At 42.8% G+C, this 25,321-nt stretch overlaps 2 protein-coding genes across 6 annotated transcripts in view; both read right to left on the bottom strand.

The window, feature by feature from the left end:
• Positions 1-3,356: 3,356 nt before the first annotated feature.
• LYVE1 (lymphatic vessel endothelial hyaluronan receptor 1) lies at positions 3,357-18,534 on the bottom strand. The gene is made up of 6 exons (XM_007174932.3): positions 18,270-18,534; positions 14,322-14,493; positions 14,073-14,212; positions 6,641-6,946; positions 5,872-5,950; positions 3,357-5,329 (listed from the first exon to the last, which is right to left on the bottom strand). The coding sequence occupies exons 1-6, from the start codon at positions 18,352-18,354 to the stop codon at positions 5,143-5,145; spliced, it is 969 nt and encodes a 322-aa protein (XP_007174994.2). The 5' UTR covers positions 18,355-18,534; the 3' UTR covers positions 3,357-5,142.
• Positions 18,535-21,611: 3,077 nt separating this feature from the next.
• IRAG1 (inositol 1,4,5-triphosphate receptor associated 1) overlaps positions 21,612-25,321 on the bottom strand; it is a 118,212-nt gene continuing 114,502 nt past the window's right edge. For all 5 annotated transcript variants that reach the window (XM_057553344.1, XM_057553345.1, XM_057553343.1 and 2 more), the window contains one exon: positions 21,612-24,900. In XM_057553344.1, coding sequence (XP_057409327.1) covers positions 24,657-24,900 — 244 coding nt within the window. In that variant the 3' untranslated portion in view covers positions 21,612-24,656. The remainder of the gene's footprint in view (positions 24,901-25,321) is intronic.

Here is a 25,321-nt window from a genome sequence, read left to right as displayed (position 1 = left end):
GTGAGCTGGGCATAGTAGTTTGCTTATAATGAATAGAATATGGCAAAAGTAATAGGGTATAACTTCCAAGATTAGGTGTAAAAGATGATTTCCATCTTACTAGCACACTCTCTGACTCTTCAGCCTTGCTGGCTCTGATGAAGCAAGTTGCCATTCTGTGAGCTGCCCCAATAGCGAGTTCCACATGGGAAAGTACCGAGGGCAGCCTTTGGCCAATAACAAACAAGGAACTAAATCCTGCCAACAACCATGTGAATGAACTCGAAAGTAATTCCTCCCGTAGAAGAGCCTTGAGAATACAGCCCTGGCTGACACTTTGACTGCAGCTCTGTGAGAGCCCTGAAGCAGAGGGCCTGGTTGGCCACACCCAGATTCCTGACCCACAACAACTCCAGATAATAAGTGTTATTATAAGCCATTAAGGTTAGGGGTAATTTGTTATGCAGCAACAGATAACGAATACAATAAGGAAGAAAAGCAAAGATCATTGAAACAGAAGGAACAGCACTTGCAAAGATGAGAGGGCATAACATTACATTCTGATTACATTCTGGAATGGCAAATATTCTTGTGTAGTTGCATCATGAAGTATCTTTGCAGGAATGACTGGAGATAAGATTTGAGATAAGGATTTGAGGCCAAATTGTAAAATGTGTTCAAGAATCATTTGTATTTGTCAGTGTTCCCTCGTAGCAAACAGAAACCTCTCCAACTATTTTAAACAGAAAAACCTTAACAAGGGGAATTAGGTATTTACAATATTGTTGGAAGGGCTTAGAGACTAAGTCTGAAAGCTACTACGACTGTAGTTGCCTCTCACCACCCATGAAGCTAGGCCAGCTTCTGGAACTTTGCCACAGAAAAGCCCAGTATCTCCACGATCATGCTTGCCTGTAGCAATGGCTGAAGTAGTGTAAAGCTGGTCTCTCCTTCCTTCTGCCGTCTAACTCCTGGATCATTGCATAGTACCAGAAAGTAAGGAAGTGCCCAATAAAAACACAATGATAGGGGTAGGTCAAAGGGACAAAGGAGCAAATGGAAAGAGCTCCCAATGGTCAAAGCTGGAGCAATTTGAGCAAAAAAAAAAAGAAAAACTTACATAATGTTAGATTATACTAAAGTAGAAAATAAATATTTATGAGTCCACACTGATAGAAATAAGTGATTGAATATATTAATGGAGATTAATAAATCAATACCTTTTGCAAGAGAAAGCCAAATAACTTATGTAGACATTCCACTTTCAAGGAGGCAGAACGTAACTCCCCTACTTAAGTATGGGCTATGCATTGTGACTTCTTTCCAAAGAGTACAGTGTGGAAAGAGGGAAAAAAGAGTGCTCCCAGCTGACTTCAGTATTGTTAAAATGCTCTGAGCTCAAACCTGACCTTGCATGTAGACTATTATAGGGTAAACAACAAAATTTTATTTATATTTAACTAGGAGATTGAACTGACAAATAATTGCTTTTCTTCCTGTTTGGAGACTTAAATGTTTTCTTTTTTAGTGTGTGAGTGACCCTCCTGTTCCTTAGGAAGAATTTATTTACTTGCATATTATTATTATTGTCTTTAGAAACCTGTTCTTCCCCAGAGCAACTGATTTTGCTTTGGACACTAGCTAAAGGTCTAGAGAAGGGCAATAAAATGTAAAATTCTTTGGCTTGAAAGTCAATATGATTCAATTCTGTTCGAGCCAATGGACATTTAGAAACTCCCACTATATGCAAGCATGTGCTGGGTCTCAAGCCATCTGCTTTAATCCTGCTTTCTACCCTTGGAAATCAGCTTGTCTTTACTGGACCTGCATTGGCATGCTAATATCTGACAGTTGGCCTGGACTTTATAAAAAGCATGCAATTTTACAAGGGACTCCTTCCAACACAGAGTACCTTTGTCCAAAGGAGTGGATCTGTAATGTTTGAGCCAGAGAGACAGGCATAGAGAAGAGTAATTTCTGGGCAGGGAAATCCTTTGCACCACCTGCAAATATAATCACATGGCTGTCTACCTGCCTCGTTTGAAGACTGGCTTTGGTAGGCTGCATTGTAGGTCTGACCTGGGATGGCCCCCCATATTCTTCCAATTTCTCTTTGTTCAATGGAGAGTAAAGAGAATCTGACTAGGAAGAAGGAAACTTCTAGAACAGGCTCTACTTCTAGCTGTCTGTGACACTGGGCTCCATTTTTTTTAGCTAAGAAAAGAGAGTTTAGAGGAGCTTATCTTGGGTCCTTCTGAGCCTTACATTTTCTGATCATATGAGCTGGATCAGGTAAGTCTTTGCTGAGGTTGGTGTCTGCCTCAGGGAGGGAGTAGTTCTCAAAGTTTTTTAGTGGTTCTCTTTTTCCCTTGTTATTGCAATGGATTTGAAGAAAAATTCCCTGAAGTTGGGACAAGAGTCCTGAGTTGTCTTTCTTATTTTGCCTCTGTAGTTTTTGGCAAGTGACTGATTTCAAGCTTGCATATTGGAATGGTTTACATCCCTACATTGTCATTTGCAAGGAAAGCCTGGTGTTGTAGGGAAAGGAGTGTGGGCTCTGTGGTCATTCTGACCTGGGATTGAATCCTACCTTTATCACTTAACTAGACATGTGGCCTCAGAAAAGTGACTTAACTCCTCTAAAAATCCAACTTTCTAATTAATAAAAAATGACAGTAATAATCCTTCTCAAGGAAGATGTGGCAGTTAAACAGAACAACATGTGAAAATGACTGTCACTTAGTAGGTGCTCAATAAGTGATAGTTTCCTCCCTCCCTCCCCCCCTTCCTTCCTTCCTTTCTTATTTCCTTTTTTCCATAATGATGGAAGTTTTACATTTTTATCAGTATTTTTGCAATTGACATTTGGTCTATCTAGAGATTATATGTGGCTAGGTAGGGTTTTTCTCTTTCCTCCTTTCTCCTCCTGAGTAGGGTATATTCTTGTCTAAATTAACAGAAGTTGATAGTATCCTAATATACGGTAGATGCTCACGGATGGGAGACCTAGTGTGGAAGATCTGATTATTTTCCAGTTAGCAAACACAGAAGACCACCATTTAGGCTCTTTCCCTTTCTTTCTTCTTCACTCCCTGAGAACTGGTTGAGGCTGATAAAGCTTAAGGACTGACAAATCAGAGTTTTAAACTCATAGGCCTCAGAGCCAGGTAGGTTGTAAATGAGTGAAATGGGCTTGGTGTGGAAAAAAAAGGCAATAGTACTATAAAATCCATAGGAAATGACACCTTTACTTTGGTGTGAGGTTGCAATAGAGAGTGGTGAGGACTGTGGTGAGGTGGAGAAAGCATCTCCCATTTAAAGGGGCAGCCACTGCTCAGTATTAGTAATTATGGCTATGAGGGAATATGGGTTCTTTAGTTCCAGATCTTGCCAGTTTTCAAGGGAACGGAAATACAAATATATGAAATCTCTTGATGTTTAATTCTTGGCAATTAAACCAAATTTTAATATTTGTGGGACAACCATAAAAGACTATGCCAACAGGTTATGGCCTCTGAGCTGAAAGGATCATGGAATTGTGGGGTTACTGGTGAGGGGAAGAAGATATTAGCAGTCTCAGAGAGAAAGACTAGAGAGAGGGTGAGAGAAAGTTAGAGAAACAGAACAAAGGAGCTATCTGAATCTCCAGCTTCCTGTGAACTCTGGAACAGATTGGAATGTAGGACCTGAATCCAAAGTAAAGGACGAATTTATGTGTGTATACTTGACCTACTTAAAATAAGACCATCTGAAGCAAGATGATATATGTACTATTGGGTTTACAAATGTATTTCAGCTACCAAAATTGTCTCTCTTACTTTTGCAAACAACAGATTACTTCAGTTTTGCATGAAAGGTATAATGCATCTATGTAAATAAGAGAGCAAAGAAATTTTCTAAATGCTTTTATTTTTTCAGCACAAATATTTCTCCACCTCTCAGACTCCTTTTGCTGGAAAAAGGAAAGCTAGTGATACATTTGGTAATGACATCTAAAAAATGTACTTTGGTGTATAGAGGTAATGATGTACTTTTTAGGTATGTTAATAATAAATTAAGGCTATAATTGTTGCCATATTCACGAGAAAATAATGAGTAGATTAGTCTCAGCAAAAAAAAAAAATTGATTTTGGAAGTGGATAAGCTGGGGATATCAACACTGAAAAATATTAGCTTCATACATTCTACTATATGCGATTTTTTTATTAATAAAATTCAATTATAGAATGTAATAACTTGCACAGCACCTGACATATAGTAGGCATTCAGCAAATGTTTATTAAATTTTACTGCTTTTTAACACAGTAATTTTATTCAGTAATAATTTCTATAACTTGGATAAAAATAGACATTTTTAAGAGATTTTTTTTGGGGGGGGAGAAAAGAATATACTTTCTTTTCCCTAGAAAGTATATTCTTCTAGAGAAAATAGCAGCAGCAGGAGAGAGAAAAGTAAGTATGTATAAGTTCTAAAAAGTGATTCCAACTAGAATTATTCAGAGATGAACACTTTGACCATGTCTGTATTTACAGTCCCTACTGACAAATGCCGTCAATATCCTCAGCCTTATTCTTTTTCTCTATTCTGGTTTTACAGAGATTAGGTCTCAAGTCATGGGAATCTCCATGTCCTTAAGTTGCTAAACTTTTCCTTCCTTCTTTTGCTCTTGCCTGGCTCAGAAGGACATGCCAGATGGTATAAGTGTTTCCTTTCCAGAGCTGAAGACAGGATCTGGGCTGTAGAGTCAATCAACAGACAAAGCCTTGATCTCAATGGTTTCTTGGCTCTCAGCTCACCTATTCTCAGGCAGCCTAAAGGCCTCTTGACAAACATGTTCTGATTAGCTGTTTGAGGTCCAGGTGCTTTGCACAAGCTCCTTTCTCCCACTGGGATATTATTAGGACATAACCAGGCTAGAAAGGTTGTGGGAAGCTTTGGAGGTAGGAGGGTAGGATCCAGAAAGGATTGCAATAAGGAAAAGGGAATTCCCTTTGGTGAACTCCAGAGTCCAAAGGTAACCCTGAGCTGACTCTAGTTAGGAACCAAGCGTAGACTTGCTTGTTTGGTTCTTTGGCCCTTTTAGGCTCCTCATCTGGGACCAGGATGTGTATCAGGAAGGAAAACAACCTCAGGTGTGTCCTCTTATTTCTTTCAGCTTCCATCTAAACTTCAGCTTCCAGGCATCGCACTGTGGTTTTAGGTTGACTCTTGGGCTCCTCGGGTTTTTTACCCGTATTCTTTGATTCCTCATTAGGGTTGCTATCGTCGGCCTTCTCCTCCTTCACTACTTTAGTTTCTATCATTTCCTTCTGCTGGTTCTTGTTTGTAAAAGGGAAGGCCTTCACATACCTGTAGGCATAAACACAAAATTAAAGTGAGAGACTTCTTTGTAACACATAGAACAACAGATAATGTTTTGTGACGGCCCATATTGGCATAGTACACTGGGTACTTTTATTTCAGAGAGATGCTAACACATGCACCCTCAAATACATTAACCCATCCCCACCTGGATGGTTTCATTTAGATGGGACAGTAAGTTTACAGGCAAAACTTTAGGCTGGCCTTAACACCCTCTCATCAAAATCAAAGAACTGAAAATCAAATAAAGCATATCCATTTTTCCCTAGATGTCAATCTTTTCTTTTTATTTCTTGATATTCAAAGGGACAGCCATTGACCTATATCTAACGGCCGGATAACATACAAGGGCTGAAATAATAGGAAAGGTTGGGTGGTAGGGAGGACAGCTGAGGTGAGGGAGAACATTTACAGTATAAGAGGATTGCCATCTCCATTTGGACGAAGGAAATGTCGATAACAACCTTGGATAAACCCAAGATGTGGATGTGACAAAGATGACGAGACTAACCATGTGCCAACAACCCCACCTTTTGACGTAGCAAACGGCAAGGCCAGCTGCAGCAGCAAAGAAGAGGAGCGCAAGCACCAGCAGGGTCGTGGGAACACCTGGGGGAGACAGAGACCACGCCTTGTTCTTCCATGTAGACATGACTGTTCACCGCTCTTCTAACGACCCATCCTTACACGTGATGGAGACCACAGACAGAGCAGAAGAGCCGTCTCTGTGACCACACAGGGGCCACTTAGGGCATTGGGCCCACATGAGCTTCTTTGCTTCCTGCCTATAGAATCCTTGGCCTTGCCTCACGCTCTCTCTACTCTATAAGTTGCAATATGGCAGAGTCCATTTCCTCTCTGTGGCCTTGAGATGACAAGTTTGGAGCAAATCAAGTGTAAGACCCTTTAAATAGGAAAACCAACTTGCTAATCATAGGCATTTAAGGTGTGTATATGTACTTTAAAAACTTCTGCATATGAATAGATAGTAATTTATTCTGAAAGGTCTTTGCGTTTTAAAAGTGAAGCTATTTTAGACTCATGATTTTTAGTTTAATCGTTAAGGTTCTTTAGAGACCTTAAGTTGTAGGACTTTATGAAATTTGAATTTGCATTAAGCTTTTATTTGTATTTGTCAGGTCCTGAGTGCCCAATCTGGATACAGGCTAGTTTCTATGTATTGTCTGCTACACACACACACACACACACACACACACTCTCTCTCTCTCTCTCTCTCTCTCTCTCTCTCTCTCTCTCTCTCTCAAACACATACACATAATGCAGACAGAAAGTTTTTACCTCCAAACCCAACAGGTTCATTCTTGAATGCCGCTTTAGTTTCAATATACGATTCAGTTTCTGTAGATACGGTGCTCGTTTCCATAAAAGCTTCCGTTATGCAAATTAATTTTCTTTTCCGTGGAATAGAAGTGGAAGCCAGAGCAGGAGCCGCAGTGGGTGTAGTAGAGTCAGGCCCCTCAGTAGACAACGCTGAGTGTGTACTCTCACTGGCAATCATTTCTGTGGTGTATGTTGCAGTTTCCGTGTCGAATATGGGATCATCGGTGGTGATAATTTCTGGAAAGCATGAGTTAACCCAGGTATCTGTCCGGGGAGGGAAAAGTGAAATAAGAAGGAAGTATTGCAATAGCCTCCTAATGAGTCTGCCTGTCTCTAGTCTTACTCTCCTCCAATCCCTTTATACAGCAGCTGGAATGGTCTTACAAAAATGTAAATATAATCATATCACTTCTTCCTTTAGAATCCTTCCCTGACTGCCTGTACTGCACAGCCTATAAGGCCTTCCATGATCTGGTCCCTGCTGACATGGCCAGCCTCACCTGATCGGTCTTTCTCTCATTCCCCCTGCCATGCTAGAATTCCTTCAGCTCTTTGATATGCTTTCTCTAACATCCAAACCTTTGACCTGGATGCTTTCTTCACCTGTAAGACTCTTTGCCCCTCTTTATTTAGCTCTTCCTTGTCCCTCAGGTCTCAGACTGAATATCTCTTTCTTAGGGAGACTTGAAGACGAGATTGGATCCCTAGACATACATTCTTGTACCTCCTTGTACTTCCCTTGTCATAATTCTCGCTACACTGCTCCCGACTGGACTGTGAGCTCCCTGGAAGCAGGATTCCTGTCTGTCTTGGTCATCATGGTATGTGCAATGTGGCTGGCACATAATACATGCTCAATATTTGATGTCTAAAGGAAGGAAGGAGGGGACTTTCCTGGTGGCACAGTGGTTGGGAATCCACCTGCCAATGCAGGGGACACGGGTTCCATCCCCGGTCTGGGAAGATCCCACATGCCGTGGGGCAACTAAGCCCATGTGCCACAACTACTGAGCCTGCGCTCTAGAGCCCGCGAGCCACAACTGCTGAGCCCATGTGCCACAACTACTGAAGCCGGCGTGCCTGGAGTCTGTGCTCCGCAATAAGAGAAGCCACTGCAATGAGAAACCCGTTCATGGCAACGAGGAGTGGCCCCCGCTCGCCGCATCTAGGGAAAGCCTGCGCACAGCAACGAAGACCCAAAGCAGCCAAATATAAATAAATAAAATAAATAAATTTATAAAAAAAAAAAAGAAAAGCGGGGCTTCCCTGGTGGCGCAGTGGTTGAGAATCTGCCTGCTAATGCAGGGGACACGGGTTCGAGCCCTGGTCTGGGAAGATCCCACATGCCACGGAGCAGCTGGGCCCGTGAGCCACAACTACTGAGCCTGCGCGTCTGGAGCCTGTGCCCCGCAACGGGAGGGGCCGCGATAGTGAGAGGCCCGCGCACCGCGATGAAGAGCGGTCCCTGCACCGCGATGAAGAGTGGCCCCCACTTGCCGTAACTAGAGAAAGCCCTCGCACGAACCGAAGACCCAACACAGCCAAAAATAAAGAAATAAATAAATAAAGTAGCTATAAAATTTAAAAAAAAAAAAAAAGAAAAGAAAAAAAATAAACGAAGGAAGGAAAAGTGAAATGAAGAAAGGAGTAGATGGGGAGACCAAATATACACACATGACACCACTTGAGGACAAAGATCTACTAAAACCAGATTTCTCTGTGCTCATCAAAAAAAAATTTTTTTTTAAAGGAGGTGGGAGACAGGGGAGGGATATAGGTTTGCTCTCCAATCTGTTGAATGTGGTAGAGAGGAAACTAATATTTGTTGAACATCTTGCTCTGAGCCAACCATGGCACTTCATTAAACAATTTTATAAAACTCTCATTTATACAGGAAGAAACTGAAATTCAGAGAACTTGAATAACTTGCCTAAAACCACATAGCCAGTAAATGGCAGAGCCATGCAATATATTACAATACGCATTTGCATCTCTTTTAAATCTCTAGTTATTTGTGATGGGGGTAGCATCAGCTGGAATGTTAGCCATGAAGAAAAAGTTATTCTATTATTTTTGAAAATTAAGTAAAAGTTACCAACCAAGGTCATGGTAAACATGATAAAACATTTTGACCCCACATGCATTCAGTCAATATTTTACACTATTCATTTCATTTTGAAAAGACCTCTATTCAAATAGGCATCATCCTTGACCTCTGCCCTGGACTTTGGAAGGCAGCTATGCTCACCACTATACCACCAATGCCGCCCTGGATTTTTAGCTACATTTCCCATTCTCAAGCATGTGCTATATACTTCCTTCAAAAAAATGAACATTTTTTAATATCAGGGGCAAAGTATACTGAACATGATATACTGCGCTGGGAACTGAGAATACAGAGACAAATAAGGGATGATTCCTGTTTCCAAGAGGACAGAAGTATTTTGATGAGGCTAGGGGGCGATAACTGGGGATTCACAGAGCAGACGGCATGAGCAGGATGTGGAGGGTTAATGCGCTCATTCAACAAATATTTATTGAGCTCCAACTCTGTGCCAGGTGCTGTGCTAGATGCTAGGGATGTGATGCAAATAAGACCAAGTCCTTGCTCATAAGGGCTTATATGTTATTGGAAAGAAGGATAGAGATAATAAAATTAAAAAAAATAAGCCAGAAATTTCAGAGGATGATAAATGTTGAGAAGATAATTAAACAGGATAAGGATCAAACTGGAAGGGGCAGGAATGGGGACAGATACTTTGGATAAGGTGGTAAGAGTAAGTCTCTTTGGGGAAGTGATACTTAAGCTGAAACCTGAATGATGAAAAGTAGCAAGTCATTGAAGATCTAGGGCAAAAGCATTCCAAGTAAAGAGAACAGGAAGTTCAAGAGCCTGAAGTTGAATAATCTCAGCATGTTTGATGACTAGAAGGCTGGTACGGCTGGAATAGAGCTCCAGGTCATCTAGTATGGAAGAGGGAATAGGATATCCCAGTCAATAAGAACAGCGTGACCCAAGAATACAGAAGTTTGAAAGTGTAGGTATGTCAGAAAATGACAAGGAGCACAATGTGGCTGGCGTGTAGGGTGTGTGTATGATGGGGAGCATGAAAAACTGCAAGTAGGAGATGAGACTGGGAAGATAGGTTGGAGCCAGTATATCAAGAGTCATAATTGGGGCTTCCCTGGTGGCGCAGTGGTTAAGAATCCGCCTGCCAATGCAGGGGACACGGGTTCAAGTCCTGGTCTGGGAAGATCCCACATGCCACGGAGCAACTAAGCCCGTGAGCCACAACTACTGAGCCTGCGCGTCTGGAGCCTGTGCTCCGCAACGGGAGAGGCCGCAACAGTGAGAGGCCTGCGCACCGCAATGAAGAGTGGCCCCCGCTCGCCGCAACTAGAGAAAGCCCTCGCACAGAAATGAAGACCCAACACAGCCATAAATAAATAAATAAATAAATAAATAAATAAATAAATAAATAAATAAAAAAGGGCAGCCACTACTCAGCTCCAATTTAAAAAAAAAAAAAAAAAAAAAAAAAAAAAAAAGAGTCATAATTGCCATGGTAAAGAATTTGGAATTTATTCTGTAGGAGAAGGAATTTTCAACTGGGGGCAGCAAACCTTCCGAGTGATATACAGAAGTTCTCATATGTGCCCAGTTTTACATGCAAAAGTCTTCAGAGTTCACATCAGATTCTCTCATAGGAAGCCACCCAAGGCTGTGGAGAAGAGGAGGGACGTAATCATCAGAGGAGGTGTGTGGAGGATGAAATAGAGATGGGAGAAAGGGCAACCAGGAGCCAAGAAGGAGATTATTGCAATTGCACAAAAATAGGAGAACGCGAAAGTATCTGGAATTCTAAAACTTATATCTTAGAGATCTTCTAGAGAAAGGTGGTTCTCAACTCTGGCTGCGGGTTAGAATCATCTGGGGAACTTTAAAAAAATACTCATGCGAAGGACCCACCCTGGGCCTGGTATATTACTGACGTGTGGTCATCACCAGGGAAGGTGATGTAGAAGTGGCAGGGCTCAAGGTTTAAATCCTGGCTCTGTCCCTTATTGACTGTTGCCACAGTAAATCACACTCTAAGCATCAGCTACTTCTCCTGGAAAGTAGAAGTGGTACACTTGTATCGTTTCACTGAGGATCAATGAGACAGTAAATGTGCAGGGCCTAGCAGAATCTATGGCATAATCTGTAATATCTGTAAGAATTAGTTTCCTTTGCCTCTCTGTTCATTAAGTGTAGCCAGGAAGGCCACCACGTGAGGGAGCAATGGCAATCTGATCCTGTGGTCCCTTACTGGTCGGGGGCACAATGTGTCTCACCTGGAAGTGTTAGGACCTGGCTCTCCTTCCCTCCAAACTACAAATATAATTTCTCTAGAATGTGCCAAATGCTTTGATAGATATTAAACACAGTGTGGTTGGTGTCCAAGAGGAAAGATAGGAGGCAGGGGCATAGAAAGGATGCCTGAAGAAGACGGTACTTGAGACTTGAATAAAGAATACAAGTTAGCCAGGTGATGAAGAGGACAGGCATTGTGGCAGAGGGAACAGCATGAAACAGGTGGTGCACGCCGAGCACAAGAAGCACTTTGGTCTGATTCCCAAAGCTCACAAAGACAGCAGTTAAGAAAGACAATTAGGATAAGGTTTGGGGTCAGGTTTAGGGTTACTGTGATCCTCAGAGCTTACAAGATAGCAATAAAAAAGAAAGTTACAAAAACAAAGAAGCATAGGGTAAGTCTAGGTTAGTGTGAAGATGAGGGCTAGGGTAACTCTGTTCCTCACAAAGATGGCAAACAGAAGCAGGTGAACCTGATTTATTCCAAAATGATAACATAACCACACAGGGTAGCAAATTTTCTCAAGTCACTTTTGTACACAATTCTCTGACAGTACATCCTTAGAGGGATGTCTTCTGAGGACTAAAAGAAATGCAAAGGAATTGCAAATTCCATTCAGTAGGTTTATTATTCCTAATAATGCTGTTTTTATAATTTTGAAATTATTGTAGGATAAGAAAATATATTATTTATTGGGAACAAGAATTTTTCCATATAAGAGAAAAAACATGCAAGTATAGAACAAAGTAAACAAAGGAAAAACTTGAATTGTTAAATTTGAGTTGGAAATATCAATGCAAATGCAATATATATATGTATATTTTTTCCTAGCTGCCCACTAGAAAGGACTGAGAAGCAATGAAAATGAGAGTAGTAATGAGAACAACTTGCATGCAGATCTTGGTTTCGAATCAACATTCTCTATTAAAAAGAACCAAGGCCCTTTGGAGAAATAAATGGCTGATTCCATGTGTGGGATAAAGAAAGTACAAAGTGAGCCTGGGACATGTTATCAAGCCAGAAAGCAATGACTTGCTCAAATACTAATGGGATGAAAACAAAAGTCAACTAGAAGGGGCTCCCACTCGCCAAATTTGGGACAATTTGAGCATCAAAAAGAATAATAATTGTAAAATTGATTATAACATATTGAACACAGAGTAAGTAAAATGCTACCTGTCCGTGGTAGTATAAAGGGGAGGGAGGAGATGTGTATGTGTGTGTGTGTGTCTGTGTGTGTGTGTGAGAGAGAGAGAGAGAGAGAGAGACAGAGAGAGAGAGAGAGGGAGAAAGAGAGAGAGAGAGAGGGAGAAAGAGAGAGAGAGATTTTTCTTTATCAAAGAATGCCAGCTAACAAATGTACAGGGAAGAATAGATTTAGAAAATTATCATCTTGCAGTCCTGCATATAATAATTGATTCCAGATAGGATCATCAATGTCTGCTTGAACTATTAGGTAAAAGATGATTGGGGGGTCAGACTATTTCCATGGTGCCAAAATATCACACTATAGGTTACCTCCTCATTGCAAAGGGGAAAACATATCTGAGTTCATTAGAGAGGTCTGGCAGTCACCGTCTTATTCAAATGATCAAAGTTAGCATGTAATAGTGGGACTTACTTACATTAAGGGCCTTTTGTTGGGATAAGATCTAAAGTACACAATATCATCTATCAAGTATTTTTGCCAAACCTAGTGAACATGAATCTAATCAAGCCTCTACACCTAACTTTAAGTATATAGGAAGCGCAGGGAATGGAAACACAAGTTAAATGAAATCACGAGGAAACACGTAAATCCAAGTCATCTCCCCTGACTCCTTTTCATTTAGTCCATAGGGCTGGGCATCCTGTCATTGCATTGACAGCTGGCAGGAAGGCCAGGAAGTTAAAAAGCCAGGCCATTTGATCGTCAGGGACTGGCCGTCAGATGAGCAAGCATGCAAACCACCAATTCCGCAGCCAAAAGTGATAGGTGGCAGAGGCGAGGGGAGGAGGATGGTGAAAAAAATATGGGAAGAAGCTTATGGTCCAGTCTTGACTCGGCCTCTAGCTGACTGTAAGACTTGGAATAAGGCAAACCTCCATTCTGAGCTACAGTCGTTTCATCCATGAAGTGAGGGAAGTGGACAAAGTCTCTTTCACGGCCCTTCCTGGGCCAAGGCTCCCTGGTTCACAGAACCGCTTGGACCTTATGCTGCTTTTGGGCAACAGAACACTGCTGGTGTACTTTTATCTCTTGGATCTTAGAGAATGACCACGGAGCCATCTGACCTTTAGAAGGTCAGATTTATGAGTATGTGTGAAGAGTAATAAATCAGACAGAGGTTCTTATGATAAAGTGAGAACAAGTGTTTAGTCAAAGAAAAACTTTCTGAGAAGTTACTTAGGTAAAGCACTTGGGCTAAGGCCGCCAAGGTCTCCCAACAAGGTTAAAGGGATGACCGTGAGCAAATCAGTTCTATTTTCTAGCTTTAATTCCTTCCTTCATAAAATGAAAATTGGGTCTTGTTCTTAAAAACATCTAATGTAGCATCTGAATTTCTACTCCTGTAAAGGAATGTGGGATAAAGGAAAGAGTTAGATCTGTGTGTGAATCTTCATAGTAAGGAGACCTTAGACGAATGTACTTGTGTCATCTGAAGCTAAGCTTTTTCATCTGCAAAATAGGGATGATAAAGCACACCTCCTATGGAGATTGTCAAGGGTCAGCGAGATAACTTAGTACCTTGCTTTGTCCATAGTGGATGTTTCCTTCCCTTGGTCCTGTTTATCTTGTAGGATGAAGGCGGGGTGGGTAATGCAGCCTCCAGGGATGCCCTCTCCCTATGTTGCCGATCTGTCATATTTTCTCTAACTTTTTGCTCTGAGAGGGACACCTCTACCCTGGTCAAAAAGGCAGTCTTGGGAGGATTCAGTGGCCATCACCATGATTGCTTCTACTGCTGCTGATGGTTACTCTTCTCAGAATGGTTATAGAGCTATTGAAATCCAGACAAAACATGACACATGGAGAGGCTGCAGATCTGACTCACCAGATGAGTTGTGACAATAGGCCCTGTGCTGTTGGTTGAGTGAACTTCTCCAAATCAGGACGCCCACCCCATTCTTCCCACACTTGGGGTTCTGGATAATCCGGGGGATGACCACGAACTGATTTTTAACCCATCCATAGCTGTAACAGAATACACATGAACTGAGTGGATGCATTGATCTCTGTTGCTGAACAAGAACACAGAGCCAAAAGAGCTCCCACAGTGTTTGTGAATCCAGCTGTTTCTCACCTGCAAGTCTCAAAGCCAGATTTCCATGCTGCTTCAACCTGTTCTTTGCTGGCCAGAGTTAGTCCTACGAGCCTACAGGCCTCCTGGGCTTCTGTGAAATTCAGCTGCGGGTGTGTCCTTTTGTTCACAAGAGTGACCCCCATGATTCTGCATGGTCCTGAGATGGAAAGCTCTGCAAAGGAATCACATAGGCCCTCAGTGTGCTGCTGTCCTTGCCCCTAGCCCTCAGGCTCTCCTTCCTAGTAGAGCATCATTGTCTCAAAGCAGCAGCTGGGATTGAAGTTTAGAAATAATAGGACACAGACCAGACATTTTGCACAAGGACATTCTGCTGGGTTAGGTAAGTGCTTGCCCGGATCCATGCTGTACCTCTCACCAGGTCCGAGTCCATCGTCCCTCACTGCACTCAGGTTCCTTGTTCATTACATGGAGGCTTTGGATACCAGTTCCTGGGGTGCGGTCTAGTGGATGCAGCTTCTGCAAACCTTTTTGGAGTCTATAAAATGAAGGGTCTGAGACTTTGAGAATGATAGAATCCAGGGCTCTGGTTAACAGAATAGTGAACAAGACTCCAATGTCTGTTGGGGACAGCACTATTTCTGAGATGGGCTGAAAAATGTTGCACTTGGTATAATAGAAAGTGAACCTTCTCTGACCATTGGGGGTCAGGCTTACTCAGAAGTTCCTAGAGGAGTCAGATAGTAAAGCTTGCATGGCAGAGAAACTAAATAAAGGAAGTAGACTTTTAAAGTCAGACCTGGATTTGAATCTAGTCTGTGTCGCTTGCTGGCTCTGTGAATTTAGGCTGGTTACTTCATCCCTTCGAGCCTCAGTTTCCATATTTAGAAAATTGAAAGAATAACAGTATCTATTGTATAGGGTGGTGAAAGTTAAATGAGCTAATTCAAATAAAAATGCAGGCTTCCCTGGTGGCGCAGTGGGCTTCCTGGTGGCGCAGTGGTTGAGAGTCTGCCTGCCAATGCAGGGAACATGGGTTCGAGCCCTGGTCTGGGAGGATCCCATGTGCCGCGGAGCAACTAGGCCCGTGAGCCACAATTACTGGGCCTGCGCGTCTGGAGCCTGTGCTCTGCAACAAGAGAGGCCGCGATGGTCAGAGGCCCCCACAACGCGATGAAGGGTGGCCCCCACTTGCCACAACCAGAGAAAGCCCTCGCACAGAAACGAAGACCCAACACAGCCATAAATAAATAAGTAAATTTAAAAAAAAATGCTTAGCATAGTGCCTGCCACATAGTAGGCACTCAATAAATCATAACATAGTATCATTATGTTACCTTCAAAGCACTTTGGTTTTAGTCTGCTAATGACTGATCTCCCTAGGGAAGCTGAGGCAGTTGAACAGTTAAGATGTGAATAATATCTTACTCAAAATCTAACAAATCTGAGAGTTCTTTTGATCCCTTCTCTCTGGGTTCTGGGATTTATAGACCTGTATGAAATTGCAAAGTTGCATTGCATTTTGGTACTTTGTTCCAACTGGGCTTCATCCACAAAAGTCCATAAAAGGGCATTTCAATCTCCCAAGTAATTGCTTGAACACAGATCTGTGCACTGGATTCCTAGTCAAATTCTTTGACCACTGTCTAAGGTGGTATTTAAATTTAAAGGAAGTTTCTTCTTGCAAACATGGAAGGAGCATTTCTAAGTCCCCCATGTGACCTTGCTGTGGAGCAGGGGGCTGGGGGAAGGGAAATGAATATGATGTATGGTATTTGTGGATAGCCTTGTTTGCTTCCAGACCCTGCTCTCACCAAAAGAGAGACCAGAGAGCCAACACCCAATATGAGTGTTTGTGACAGAACAGCCTCTTATGACTGTGTGCACTAATACCTACACCAACACTGATATTAATACTAATGTCAATGTTAATTCCAACTTCTATCACCTGTAGATGCCACTCTGTGCCAAACCCTGTCTCTTTTGACAGAAAATTGAGGTTCAGGGAGATCAAGTAACTTTCCCGAGCCCAAGGATATACAGCAACTAGGTGGCAGTTTGGGGGCACAAACCCAATTATGATTGATACTAAAACCTCAGTTCTTAACTAGGACACTGTTCTGCTTCCCACTGTGCAATGGGGGCGGGGGGGAAGATGAACAGACACACAAACAAACATACACACACACACACCACTAGAGCTGAACTCTCGGAACACAGCATTTGTCCTGGAATTTGGCCCATTTCACTCATAAGCTTGCTTATGGCTGCTTCTTTGGGAATACCTGTAGAGAAGGTATATTAATTACACTGTAATGTGGTCTTGATACTCTCATCATACATCATTTTTACTCTAAATATTATTGTTATGAGTAATGATAGACCTATTCTTGGCAATAGACCTATTCTTGGCAATAGACCTAGCTTTGAATATTTCTTCTACTGTTAATTGGCTGTGGGACCTTGGGCAAGTTAGCATTCTCAGCTGTAAAAGGGGGATGGTTATATCTTCTTTAGAGAATTTTTGTCAGAATTTTAAGATTATATAACTTGTACCTAGTGGAGCCTGGGTCCACAGTAGGCAGTCAACAAATATTCGTAGATTTTATGCTTTCCTATTTAAGGACAAAAACAGGGAGCTGGAATCCAAGTGATATTCGAGTAACCCCTTCCTCAAGCTTTCTTAGGAAACAACAAGCATAGCAGAAACAGTGTATACCTAGGAATCAGAGCTGAATTCAAACCCAAGCTTTATTATTTACTGCCTTCATGACATTAGGCAAGTTGCTTGGCCTCACTGAGCCTGTTCCTTCATCTATAAAGTGTCTTCTTAAGAAATATATATATACATTTCTTATATATATTTTATATACTATATATAGTACATAAAAATAGGCCCTCAAAAATACTAGCCCCCATCCTCATCTACTCACCTTCATCAACCACCTTTTCCCTAATCATGGCCCTGTATAACTTTCAGTTGTTTCCAAAATTTCAATTCCCTTAGGAAAATTTTGCCATTATTGAGGATGGTCCAAACACTGTGCTGAGTCAATGTCAAAGAACAATTTCCATAATAGTTTGAGGATTAATGGCAGTATTTGGGGGAAAAGTGAATAGTCTCCCCAGGGAGATGTCAAAGAGGGCCAAACTTATTTGAAAGTAACAGTTCTGGTATTTGAAAAAAAAATCAACCATATTAACTCTAACCTCCCTCATAAGATGGAATATGACAATATCGGAATCAACTCTGGATGCCTGTTCCCGACATATTTTATACCTCAGGGCATCTTCCAACAGAGGAACACATAATTTTCCTTTTAAAGTGCTCATATTTTCATTTGCCCAGAGCGGCCATGAGTGATTTGTGGTTACAATTTTGTCTTGCCTACAGTGCAGAATGAGGTTACCATTTAGGCAGCTCAAAAGCCCAGGAATCATTTCAAGTCATTCCTTTGGTAGGGAGCTGATGACTAATTTTCAAACCTACATTTTCACAGATTTTTTTTCAGTTAATTTGCTATTTACTGCATATTAAAAACGTAAGCATTCCATGATAGTATAGTAAAACTAAAAATAATGATACTGACAATTCCAAAAATATAAAACAGGCCAATATTCTGTGAAAGTTAACCATTTTCCCCAGGCTAGGTGATTGCTTAAAATTTTTCACAATCATGCCTTTGCTTCTTCAATGAAATGTTTTTTAAAACAAGTGATTTCTCCTCAATGTTTTGTTTCAAAATATTCTCATAAAAATATCCCATAACCAAAAATAAAAGTCAAGATAGCATAAAGGTAAATGAGAATCATTTTGGTGAAGTTGACAACATGGTGAAAACATTTCTGGCAGAGCAATACTACCAATGAGATCTTCTGTCGACACTGAGCACCATCCCACCCCAGAAATTCAGTCAAGAACTTAGTAGTCTTAGGACAATTTGCAAGATCTTGCCTTGCCTCAGGTTGACAATCTGGTAAGAAACCTACCTTCTGTGCGGAGAGAGCCTTGGACCAGGAGCCTTGTGGTCCAGATGGAGGCAAGAAGCAACACCAGGCTGAAGTACTTGGCCATTGTGTCAGCCCCTTCAGAGCCAGAGGAGCACCTCAGATGGGCACCAGCAGTATCAGAGGCAGACGATCACCAGTCTGGATGGAGACTTCTGGAAGTAAGTGGGGGCCCACACGGCTCCACTTCATAACTGAGACATCCGGATTTCCCTGCTTTCAAGCTTCTGACTTGTCAAGGTCACTAGGGGAAATGAGTGACGTCCCTTGAATGCCCAGGCTGTACTTTGTGGATGGCTTTCTGGAAAATTTAGCTAATGCTGACTCAGAAAACACACAAACGAGGAAGGCAGATAGCACAGGGTGAACTGCTGAAGGTTTCCCCAATTCCCATATTCCCTGCCACCACCTACCTCCCCCGCCAGCTCGGTTCTTACCCGGTTCATTGTTGACTGTGGAGCCGGCTCATTTATATACTCTTAGGAACGCCTCTGTCTCTAAAGGAGACTGAGCATGGATTGTGCTGCTTTTCCTCCCACTATCAGTGGGTTTTTTTTCCCAACTGCATATCCTTGTGATCTGTGGGGGAATGAGGCTGAAGCTCATGAAAATGAATGATTATTTAAATACCAAGGACAGAGTCCTCATGCTTCCCTTCAGGATTTCTTTATATGTTTGCAATTTCTACCCCGCTACAGGTGATTCCTGCTTCAAAGAAACCAGACACATTAAAATTCATGCAAAACATGACTAGGGGGGCAATTTACAAAATCAGTCATTTAATACTTTATAATAGTGGTCACCACAGGGGTCCTTTATATAATAACTCTCTCTTTGATAACTTCTCATATTCTGGTAGGTGAAAATTCAATTTAGACTTCCTCTTTTTTGTTTGATGAATGAGATTTATCTGCACTGTGTACAAGCTGTCTGCACTCTCTGTTCCCCCTGCTAGAGTTTCAGTGGTTTATCTTCCATGGCAATTATGGAAATCTGGCTTGAGAGTAATGCCTTGGGCAAAGGGTTATTAGTTTTCTCCAAAAGGAATGTCATTTATAGGAATAGTGTATGGATAACTAGTTCTTTCCCGTACAAAAGTTATTGGTCATAAAGTTAGATATTGGTGTGGAAGATACCAATAATGAAAGGAGAATCTGCTCTGCACAAACATAGAGAGCTTCTAAGGGACCAGGGGAATATCCCTTAAATAGCTGTAGTTTAGACCTCATTACTTGGGTGAGCACAAGACCTAGGCTACGGGGACTTCAGAAATATACATGACTCCTCTATCACCATGGAGACAGACAGACAGGAAAGCAGAAATTGTGTTCTCTTCGTCATTATCCTTAAAGCTAGCATCACACCTGAAAGACAGTTAGCCTTCAAGCATTTGCTAAAGTATTACAAAAAGGAAGAAGGAAGGAAGACAGGAACGGAAAAAAAGAACCAGAAAGGGTCTCCCTACTGAAAGTCAACCGCACCACGTAACATAACAGGAGTGATGTCTCACGTTCAAAAGTTCCAGGGATTGGGGTAGGGGGTACATCTTGAGGGGAGGCATTTTAGAAATTTTGCCAACCACAGTTACCTACCTTTGATTAGATCCCGATTCTGCTTTCTAGGAGAAACTCCCACATCCCATGTCCACCTTCGTTGGATAGAATCTTCCTTGGCCACATTCGTAGTGGGAATTAGGGAGTACGGGCTCCTTGGGGGTAGCACAGCTTGTACAATCTGCTTTCTGCTGATATAAGCTTACGATCCCAAAAGTTGTTTTCTAACTTAACAATCAAAGGAGTTTTTAGTCCTGGCTTGTATCTCTGTACAATAAATACAATTCCCTCACAAACTTAGGTTTCTGATCTATTTGCTTCCATTTGATTCCATGTGCAATGATCACACCCCAAATCCTTTCCCAGTCACGATTCTCAAGATGTATTTCTTTTTCTCAGCCCTATGCTCCCCCCTCTCTAATTCAGTGGTGACTACCCTGAGTTCATTAGAAACCACAGATGGAAGGGCCATATTCTTAATCCGGCCTTTACCATAGGGCTGCTCTGATCTGAATTCAGCTGAAAAGTTTTATTGCTTCTTTTTCACTCAAGCGCTTTTCAGTCTGTTTGGGGTTTAGAAGCAGTCAGGTTTTCTAAGCCTCAATCTAAGAACTCTATATCCTTTTTCCTTTCTGTTTCCAAATAGCCATTTCTTTCCCAAGTACTTCTTTTTCTTGCAATACCTCTCAAAAGGCAGCCAATAAAGGTTCACACACTCCAACGCTCTGATTCTTTCCAGCTACTTCTCCTAGAGCTATAGGCTGCCCATGGACTGTCTTTCAAGTTACCATGGGTACGATTTTACCAAATATTTTTGTTTTCTTCACAACATAGGTCACCATATTTCTAGTCCCTGATATCAGTGTTCTGGTTTCCTACCACTTGACTGCTAAGCCAGGGTCTCATATTTTGAAAATTTGTTGTTGAAGTACCCTGTTTCTGGTTCTGTATGCATTAGTTGGGGTAGGCTAATGGTTATAACAAACATTCCTGAATTTCAGTGGCTTAATATACTACAATTTTATTTCTTGCTCATGTCACAGTTGAATTCTGTGAGCACCCATTCAAAGACTTAGCTTCCACCTGGTGGTCCCACCAACTTCTCGGGCCTCAGGTCCTCAACTGAATGCTCTGAATTTGGCAGGCAGAAGGGGGAATATAGAGGATATAAAGTACTGGGCAGGAGAGTCTATGTAGGAAATTGGATCTGGAAGGTCCGCATTCCCTTGCCCCTAGCTTCAAGAAAAGACTAAAACATATAACTAGGGACTTCCCTGGTGGTCCAGTGGTTAAGACTTCGCCTTCCAATGCAGGGGGTGCAGGTTCGATCCCTGGTCGGGGAGCTAGGATCCCACATGCCTCGTGGCCAAAAAACCAAATCATGAAACAGAAGCAATATTGTAACAAATTCAACAAAGACTTTAAAAATGGTCCACACTGAAAAAATCTTAAAAAAAAATAGATGTGGAAATCAGACTGGTGAAAACTTAACACTATCACAGCAAAATGTATGAATTAAAACAAAAAACAAGAAACAAAAACAACAAAAAAAAACGTAGGCCAGGAAGATACAGGAAACTAGGATCAGGAATGAGGACGAGAAGGAGAGGAACTGATCCAGCCCCTGGGAGGGAGCCCACAGTGACCCGAGGGCTGGGGACTTCTGGGAGGCACTGTTATCCGAAAGTAGATTCTAATTCAGGGTTGGGCAAGGTTGCGGCCCAGCTCCACAAAATGAGGAGGCATTCAGCTGCTGCCAAAGGTTTGGAAATGTGCTTTTATTTTCAAACTCAGGTATGTGACACTCTATATTTCAAGGCTAGCACACCTGTGTGAGGTTTAACAACATTAGGAGCTGACAGCCAGTGATACACAAATCCAGCATCTCCCTCTCCACTTACTCGGCCAGGCTGTACACAGGGAGCAATACAGAGAGTCCTAGGGCCAAGCAGAAATGTCAGACCTCAGAGGCATTTTGAAGGGAACTTTTATTTCAGATCAATATCACTGTTGGAAATACAGGGCCTGTTTCTGTCTATTTCACTGCTGCTTTGGCAACAGTTCCAATTGCCTCAGGTCATCTTTGCTTTTCTTGAAGAAATACCTAGGAGTCTGTTTTCAGGAATACCCGTGGTTACTCTTTTGCTCCTTCTCGTTTTTCAACCTCCCTTTACTCACAGAGTCGTTTGGCTGAGGGCCTGGTCTGGAAGCATTCTTGCAGGCCTTTCTGTGGAGCAGCTGGAGGGTCAAGAGGTCACTGCAGCTCCTCTCCTGGCCTTTGTCTCAACAGGAAACAAAGGTGGGAACCCTGTGACCAAGTGGGCGATGGGCCAGCTCAGCCTGGTCCTTCTTCACGGGAGGCTGAGACTGGATGTTGCCAGCCTAGAGTCCTGCCCCACAGCCAGCCTCTCTGGAGCTCCATTTGTATCCTGTACTTGGCTTTGAGGGCCTAAATGTCCTCCAGTGTATCCAGTCCCCCTGGAAGAGGCAGGGCAAACCACCCATCCATGCAGCCAAAGTCCGTCTGCCATGATCTGCACCTCTTTACCTTAATGTCACATCCTTGGTCAACCCTGGCTTGGGCTTCTCTCGCAGTGGTTTTCTAGCCACTGGAAAGGATGCCCCCCCTTAAAACAACAGGTGGTTTTTACAGTGGGGCCTAACCTAGGTGGGTCTTTCTGAAAGGAGTGGGTGCATCAAGCCTGGCCCTTGAGCTTGGAAATGTTGTTGCTAATCAGGTCACAGAGTAGACTGAAAAATACTGGAATAAGTCGAGGCTAATAAAGATGTTATTCTTTTCATTGAGTTGGTGGTGGTGATGATGCTGGTGTCGGGAAGTATGCAGAACGTCAGCTGTTCCCAGACTGCTCTCCACCCCCCTGAATGCTCACTTGTTCTTTTGACCAACATTTAATGATACCCTCCCAAGCATCAGCCACCATGCTAGGCGCTTACCCAGAGAATGGGTAAGACATGGTTCTTGTCTTTGAGGAAAAATGCTAGGAAAGGCAGACCCATAAATAAGTTATTATGATACACTATAGTCATGGTCATTAGTAGTAGTAATGAAAATGCTTAAAAAGTGCCAGAAAGCACAGAGAAGGGTGTGACCTATTATGTGGGGTATGGTGGGGAGTTGGAGGGAGGCCATTAAAGGTGTATGGAGGGGCTGATTTTTGCACTTGGTCCTGAGGAGTGACCAGAAGAAAAGAGGAGAGCGGCAGAAGAAAAACTAGTGAGAGAAAACAATTTAGTCTGGGAACCAGAAATGGCTTGGAGTGGCTGAAGGGCCACTCAGGGGAGTGGGACTGGAATGTAAGATGTCCAGTTAGGAGACTTCTGGAAGAGGCAATTTAGTGCAGGGGTTGAGAGCACAGCCCCTGGGGCCAGCCTGGCTGGGTTTGACTTCCAGCCCCATGATTTACTAACTGGGTATCCTCGGCAAGTTACTTCGCGTTTTTTGTGCTTCAGTTTCCTTATCTGAAAATGGGAAGAGTCATAGTTTTTTCTTTTTCTTGAGGACTCAATGAATGAATCCCTATATAATATACCAAAGACAGTGTTTGGCTCATAGTAAGTTCTATATGAGTGTCAGAAACAAAAACAAATGTCAACAGCAAAACAAAAACAACAGCAAAGCCACCACCATAAAACCCACACAGAAACCAGCACCCCCCCAGAACTGATGAGGCAAGAAGGCAGGCAGCGGCTGTCAAGGTGGAGCGAGAAGTCCAGCTGGAGGTGGGATGCACTCTCAGTTTTCTGCTAAACAATGGGAATGCTCTGAGACCTACACTTTGGTTGGAAATCCCATCGAAACTGGGACACTGCAGTGGAGATGCACACTCGCACATGGGCACAGCAAAGCTGAGAGTGCATCGTGTCTCCTCTTTCCCCCTGAGAGGCGGGTTAACTGCTCTCAACCAGAGACAACAAAGAGGGGATAGACTGTGCTCTACAGCAGCTCAGAATTAGCCCTGGAAATGGAGACCAGCAAGTTCGCCATGGAAGCCATGAGTTTTCAGTGTTTCTCAAACATCTTAAGTCCACGTGGAAAGCTCACTGAACAGGTGCTTAGTGGCTGCCCCACACCTAGGGAAAATCTGTGGGTTGGCTTTCACCCGGACACACACCCAGAGCACACGTTTGGAGGGTAGTTGGCTTCGTGCATGCGTGTGCTGTGTGTGTGTGTGCTCTGTGTATGTGTACAGAGGAATATATGTTAATTTACATCTTCCCATTTCATTTCAAGCACTGAGCTAAAAATCAGCCTAAATGTTTTTCTGAGAAACCTTTCTGACTTCTGTAAAGAGAAACTCTGATTGCAAAGGGGAGAAGGGAAGGCTGAAGGAGAGTCAGTAAGAATGAGATGGGAAATGGGAAGGTATTCACGTGCGACTCCAAATTCCAGGTCTGATCCTTGGGGGCAGAGTTAGCCTTTAGACACAATCCTTCCTGATTTCCGATCGATGGCAGAGAGGAAAATGGGGAGGGGGAGTGGGCTTCGCACTGTCGCCTATAAGGAAGGTGTTTTGTTTCTCCCCAGCCATCTGAGCTGGTGCAGGCAACTGTCCCTTCCGTTGGAGTTCCCTGGTGAAGGCCACTTCTTTGTGCACTGATGCTTTTTGTTGATCATCCAAGAACATCAGTTACTGTGTGTGAATAGCTCCCACAGGGGTGCCGAGTGTGAAAGAACCCCTGCTTGTTCCCCTGACGGCAGCAGTGGTGTGCCCACGCCCGGGCCTGACACATCATGCTTGAGGAAAGGGCAGCAGGCTGTGTGCTGGAGCAGGGCACTGGCTGGGTGTCGGGTTTCCTACTGCTCTGTAGGCTGCTCATGCTGGAGTCCTGAGCTCCACCATGAGTCCCTTTGGGCTGCCGAGCAAGTGGATTTCCCAAGGGGCCCGTCGGCCTGCTCCACACAAGAGTTATAGGAACCGTAGAGCCCCAGCACAACAGTCAAGACCAGCATTGCTGCGGCCATCATCCAGACGACTTGCCAGTGCCGACAGAGTTTGGGATACATGACTTGTAGGAAATGAACCAATTCTTCAAGTTTGCTGTCAAATGAAAAACATAGGTGGAGGGTTTAGTATATTGGGCACATATACGATGCCCAGAACTTCCATCTGGAATACTCTCCGTGTTGTCTTGAGCCGTGGTTCTCAAACTCAGCTGTGCATAGAGTTGTTTGGCAGCAATTATTCAAAATACCCCAGGTCTACTGAATAAGAATCTCCAAAGGTATGGTCTAAGAATCTATAGTTTAAAATTTTTCCCCAGGTGATTTTGATGCCACCAGTCTATAGCCTTTATATTGGGAGAGTCTAGGCTAGAACACTCTACTTATTTGTGTGATCATTCATCCATTAGCACATGCCCTCATCTACTCATGAGATGGTCATTGATATCTGAACTCTCCCAAGCCCCAAGATACCAGGTTGGCTGATCCATTCTCCCATGCATCCAGACAGGACCAAC

This window comes from Balaenoptera acutorostrata, chromosome 9 (genome assembly GCF_949987535.1).
Source record: "Balaenoptera acutorostrata chromosome 9, mBalAcu1.1, whole genome shotgun sequence".
Taxonomy (NCBI): Eukaryota; Metazoa; Chordata; class Mammalia; order Artiodactyla; family Balaenopteridae; genus Balaenoptera; species Balaenoptera acutorostrata.
Note: the sequence above shows the minus strand (reverse complement) of the source record. Positions and strands in the feature narration are given on the sequence as shown.

What these genes read in the sequence shown, in the direction of transcription:
- LYVE1 (XM_007174932.3), bottom strand. Translation starts at nt 18,354, where the DNA reads ATGGCCAAGTACTTCAGCCTGGTGTTGCTTCTTGCCTCCATCTGGACC. An exon ending in TCTGGCTTTGAGACTTGCAG is followed by an intron (nt 14,213 to 14,321) that starts GTGAGAAACAGC and finishes ATTCTGTTACAG; the next exon opens with CTATGGATGGGTTAAAAATC. An exon ending in GCCGTTTGCTACGTCAAAAG is followed by an intron (nt 5,330 to 5,871) that starts GTGGGGTTGTTG and finishes TTATGCCTACAG; the next exon opens with GTATGTGAAGGCCTTCCCTT.